The sequence below is a fragment of the Octodon degus genome, unplaced genomic scaffold, assembly GCF_000260255.1.
Source record: "Octodon degus isolate 3935 unplaced genomic scaffold, OctDeg1.0 scaffold00177, whole genome shotgun sequence".
NCBI classification, from domain to species: domain Eukaryota; kingdom Metazoa; phylum Chordata; class Mammalia; order Rodentia; family Octodontidae; genus Octodon; species Octodon degus.
The window spans coordinates 2,444,837-2,450,428 of record NW_004524753.1 but is presented as its reverse complement, the minus strand read 5'-3'; the positions used below and the strand labels follow the sequence as shown (position 1 = coordinate 2,450,428).

The 5,592-nt window shown below is 46.4% G+C and overlaps 1 protein-coding gene across 1 annotated transcript in view; it reads right to left on the bottom strand.

Annotated features, from left to right (window-relative positions):
- Hexb (hexosaminidase subunit beta) overlaps positions 1-5,592 on the bottom strand; it is a gene marked incomplete at its 5' end in the record, with an annotated part of 27,517 nt that overhangs the window by 11,075 nt on the left and 10,850 nt on the right. The window contains 3 exons of the mRNA XM_012517423.1: positions 62-163; positions 5,111-5,221; positions 5,463-5,509. Coding sequence (XP_012372877.1) covers positions 62-163; positions 5,111-5,221; positions 5,463-5,509 — 260 coding nt within the window. The remainder of the gene's footprint in view (positions 1-61; positions 164-5,110; positions 5,222-5,462; positions 5,510-5,592) is intronic.

Sequence of the window (5,592 nt, the reverse complement as noted above, 5' to 3'; positions counted from 1 at the left end):
AAACTTCTAATGAGGCCATGCCAAGGATTTTTGTAGACCTTCAATGCCTTGAGTTACTCACTTTATTGCTTAGCTCCGGAAAAGTGATGCTTTGATAAGGGAAGGACTGGTCGTCGACTATGTGCCAGTGGAGAACATTAAACTTATTAAAAGCCATGGCATCCTGCAAGAAAAACAGGTGAAAATCACACACCGTGAAGCTCATACACCACCGTCATCACACACCTGCATCTGAGGCTGCTTCGCATAACGTCTGAGAAGCAATCTTTGGCAAAGAAGGATACCACAAATTGGGTAAGTTCTCCTCTACACACAGTCTCTGCAGCGTGTTCCCACTCCCTGAGCCTACTCAGATCGAATGTGTTCCAGAGGGCACACGGCAGCCCGCTCCAGGGGAGAGCGAGCTTAGGGTGGTCCTGGCACGCAGCAGCTGCCAGCAATGGAAATAGTGCTTAGCTGCAACTGTTTGAAGAAAGAACAGAGGGAAAATAGGCCACTGATTTAAATGTCAAGGTCTGTAATTCCCCACAGTTCTGAAATGTGAATGAAAATCCTTAAAAATGAAAAAAAAATTCCTTTACAAACTCAAGTTTCATCAAAATCCCCAGAGAAATTTTTAGGTGAGGTGATGTACTGATTTAATGTACACCCTTGAGGAGCAAACAATATTTTTATAAGATATAAACAGATACTTGAAAAGATAAAAAAAATAAGGGAGTAGATTTGCCACGCCAGATAATCGAACTCCAGAGCTTCCCTCGCCCTCCTCAGAGCTGAGGGACTTGGCAGAGGCAGTTGGGAAACAGCTTCCACACTAAGGGCCGAGTCAGTAAATAATTCAGAAAAACAAAACGGTGCTCGCTGGCTGAGAGGGACATACACATGCGAGGCAGTACTGGGAACTGGTGGGTGAGTTTTGAGTATAGTTGGGACAAGCCAAATGGGGTGGTGCATGCCCATAATTGCAGCACTCAGGAGGCTGAGGCAGGGGGATCCTGATGAGCCGGAGCCAGCCTTGGCTACAATAGGATGTTTAAGACCAGCCTGAACTACATAGCAACACCCTGTTTCAAAAAACACAACCAAAAATGGGGAGATAGCTCAGTAGAATAAACACCTGCCTGGCTAGCACAAGGTCCTGAGTTCAATCCCTGGTACCACAAAAAAAAAAAAAAAAGTATAGTTGGATGAATACACACCCCAAGGTGTGGCAGACTACCTCAAGGGCTGGAGAGGAGACATTTCAGCTTTCAAGCCACACAATTTGTTATGGTTACTCCAGTCCAGCTGTAGAGTAATGCAATACATAAACAAATATATGTGGCAATAGCCCAATACAATAATCTGCCAAGGTAGCTGCTGGTGATGTATTTAGGGGGCGGGGTGTGCACACTGCCTGGTTCTCAACTCCTTCCCAAGGCAAGCTAAAGAAACTAGAATTTCTCTTCCCCCAGTGGGTCATAACCTTAACCACTTTCTGCCCTGGAGCTGGCCCTGGAGGAATTCTCTTCTGTGCCATGTGGTGGTGGCCACAGCGCCCCTCAATCCAGAGTCTTGCACACGCCTCAAGAGGAGAGCGCTGCATGGAGACAGAGAAGCCTGGCAGGTGCTGCAGCAGACAGACCCGCAGGGCACCAACCCACTCTGCCCAGCCTCCTCCTCACAGGCGGCCACACTCTCATCATGCCTGGCAATGGAGTCCCCATCAAAACCCAAAGGACAGGGTCCTGAGCGCTTCTACACTGCATGCCAGTAGGTCCCTGGAGGGTGCTGTGCCCAAGAGGGTGTGGGGCTCCCCAACCTCCCATAGCTCAGCCTGTTCAGTTCTTCATCTGTGTCCCTTATAGTAGCCTTTGTAGTAAGCTGGTAGATGTGTTTCCCGAGTTTTCGAACCCAAGGACAAATCCAAGGAGAACCTGGATTTGTAGCCAGTGGGTCATTACCATGGGGAAAGGATCCTATGCTTGTGATTGGATCTGAATTCAGGGCAAGTGGACAGTGAGGGACCGAGCCCTCGGTCTGTGGTATCTGGCACTGTTTCCATGCAGCCTACATCAGAGCTGAGCTGGTTTAAAGGACACCCAGCTGTTGTCCCCTCAAGTGGCTGCTTCTGATGGGGAGGAGGCCACAGGAGGAGGTCACAGGCGGGGTCTGGTGTGGCTTGTGTTGTAAGATCAGAAGGAAAACCTGCTTCCTTTTTCCCGACACAGGATGATGAAATGGATTTGGCAATAGTTTGCAAGGATAAAGGGGTAAGGAGAGATGGATGGTGTGTGTATGTGTGTAAATGTTTGTGCCGAAGGACAGACATGCACTCTTTCTAGCTGTCTGCTGGGGGCCTAGCAGTACAATACGCTGGTGGGAATGAGCACACCTCCAATTCAAATTTGGAATTCAAAATATCATCATTCACTACCGGAAGGGTTGCTACAAGAAAAGCCTGAATCCAGACTGGGATGGCAAGCTAGGCCTGGTGAGTCACACACCACAAAGAAAGGCAGTTCTCAAAGACTGAGGGGGTCGTGCCAAAGGAGGCAGGAGCTGGCCAGAAGGACTCCAGCTGGCCAACGCGAACCATCTGACTACCAAACGGGGAGGGTAAGAGCTCACAACGCACTGAACGAAACAGTAATCCACAGTGATGAAAATAATGAGTGCCTCAGCACAAAAGGGGACGTTCTGCCAGCGAGTCAGTGACAGAGGGAATGATGGGCTTAGGAACAAATCACGCGGCAGCTATCTTAGTTACAGCTGATGTAGACAAGTGGCTGTGTCTGCCACAATGAGCAGGTAAACATTGGGTGAAGAATGGAGATTTTAAGTAGTCTCAGAATTTCTCCTCATGAGACAGCCTTCTGTTAGCAAGCACAAGGTACTGTGCATCTAACTTTACAGCGGAGAAACGTGGCTGATGACATCTTGGCCAAGTCATCAGAAAGCACCCGGCACTGGCCCGACTGCACTGAAGGCACAGCGTGGCCCCTGGCTCGCAGTGCAGGGCGAGGACCACCGTGTGGAACACAGCAGCTACAGCCTGTCCTACGAAAGCTCGCCTGTACTCTTCAGAAATGCCGGTGTCCTAAGCCAAGGAGGGACAGGCAGATCCAGGCTCCAAGGAACCAACGAGACATAAGTGAGTGCAGCCCTGGTCCTGGAGGGAGCACCAAGCCTCCAGCGGCTGCTGGGGAGCAACCGAGGCCATCCGAATGGGGTCTGTGGGTACAGGGTGGCACTGAACCGGTTTGATCTTTTTTTGGTTTGGTACTGGGAATCGAATCATCCTTGCACTTGCCAGACAGGCGCTGTGCTGCTGAGCTCTAGCCATATCCCAATTTCTTGACTATGGTGTTTGGATCAAAGCTCTCTGGAGATGTATCTTTTGCCTGGAAAGTTCAGACTGAAATATTAGGGGGTATTATCATAAGTGCCCATGTGCAACTAGAGGTAGACAAGTGGGATATTTTTTTTTTTTTTTGGTGGCGGAACGGAGGATTGAACTTAGACCCTTGTGCTTGCCAGGGAAGCACTTATTCCACTGAGCCATCTCCCCGGCCCTAAGTCAGATATATTAAATTTTTACATAAATGTCTACAAATTTTAAACTGGAGTGTCTTGGTAAAAAGCATATAAATTTCTCTGTATTCTTCTAAACAAATATAAAAATTAGCCCAGAAAAATAAAATAAAATAAAATAAAAATTAGCCCAGGAGTAGGGGTGCACCTCTGTGGTAGGGCACTCACCTAGCAAGCTCAAGCCCCAGCACCCCTCAAAATAAATAAGATTTCTTTGAAGGAAAAACAACTAAAGCTACAGAAATTAAAACCACCTGTACACTTCTAAGATGATGAACTTGTAAAGACACAGAGTTCTGAAAGTGACTTGTCTTTATGGCAAGTCAATTAAATTTATTATATCTGACTTTTCTACCTAAGTTGCATGTGGGCACTTATGATAATACCCCCTACTATTTCAGTCTGAACTTCCCAGGCAAAAGATACATCTCCAGAGAGCTTCAACCCCGAACACCATAATCAAGACATTGGGCCGTGGCTATAGCTCATGGTATTGAAAGCAGGGGAAAATTATAAGCAAATATGAAAGTACCAGTGACACAATCTACAGACACGTGAACGTGCTAGAAAACGAAATGGACCTAGTAACTACAGACTGCTCTCATTAGCAATTTTAATTTGTAAAAAATCTTAATTAGGGGCCGGGGAGATGGCTCAGTGGAATAAGCGCTTCCCTGGCAAGCGCAAGGGCCTGAGTTCAATCCCCAGTTCCGTGAAAAATAAATAAATAAATAAATTGTTTTAAAAAGTTTTAAAAAAATCTTAATTAAAAAAAATACAAAAAATCTAGTAAAAGAAGCTTATGGTTGGGTGGCAGGTAACCGTGGGGAGGAGCCAATAAAAAGCCCTTAGGAGGGCTGGCCAGATAGCTCAGTGGACCAAAGTATGTGCTTAGAAAGGTGCAGGGACTGGGGTTCAATCCCTGGCATGCTGTGCGGGCCCCGCCCCCACGGTGCACTGAGATAGTGATTGAGACTGGGCATGGTGGTACGTGCCTATAATCCCAGAGCTTGGGAGGCTGAAAACAGGAGGATCACTAGGAGTCTGATCTGTGTAGTAAGACCCTGAACTAAATACATTTAAAAAAACAAAATCCTTAGGAAGATAGTGTCAGCCCTCTCTGTCACTCGCTCCACTCTGCTGGGGCACATGTGCCTCTGGGATATTTGCCTGGGAACTAGGCAGCTCCCAAAACCCTGTCTGTGCCACTTTTTAAAAAGCGAAGGTTATAAAATCGGAGGATACTGGCCAGATGTGCAGTGGCCAACACATTATTTGACAAAGGAGTATAGGAGGGCGATGGCAGTATGAAATCTGTCATTCTCTTCACAACCTTGGCGACCACAGGTCTGGAGGCCTCCCTCAGGGGCCTGCCTCCAGGCGCCTCAGTCAGCTGAGGAAAGGCACAGCCCTCCCTCAGGAGACGGAGGCAGAGTGCCGTGGAGCACCTCTACCCAGCCTTTCACAGCCTCCCGCTCCAACCTGCATGACAGCCACATAGGCAGCACGGTAGGCCCAGACCTGAGTGATTACCTACCAGAGTTTTAAGGATACTCTTAAGCGGCAAGTAGTGTCTGGATGTATCAATTAAAATCCCTCGATGAGGAAACCTTGGAGAATCGGTAATGTTGGCTTCATTAACAGTAAACTACAAAACAGAACTTTTATTTAGTTTTAGCCTTTTAAGTTGAGTTCACTGAAGACTACAATTGTCTCTACAAGAATTAGACAAGAGTGGAACAATAAAAAAAAAAAGCATGAAATTTACTTTGGCTGCTAAGATAAATACTTAAGGCAAAAAACCCTTCAGGAAGCAATAGCTAAAGGGAATACATTTTTATAATAGTAATATGTCTAATGAGTTTTAGTAACATAATGATCATACTTACAGCCCCAAAAGAATCTTGATAAACTAACTGGCTAAAAGTCTCTAAACCTGAGGAGAGTAAAATTTATTCCATTAATTTATGAAACTACAAATGGAGACAATAAAGTTGTACTATTCAAACAGATACATCA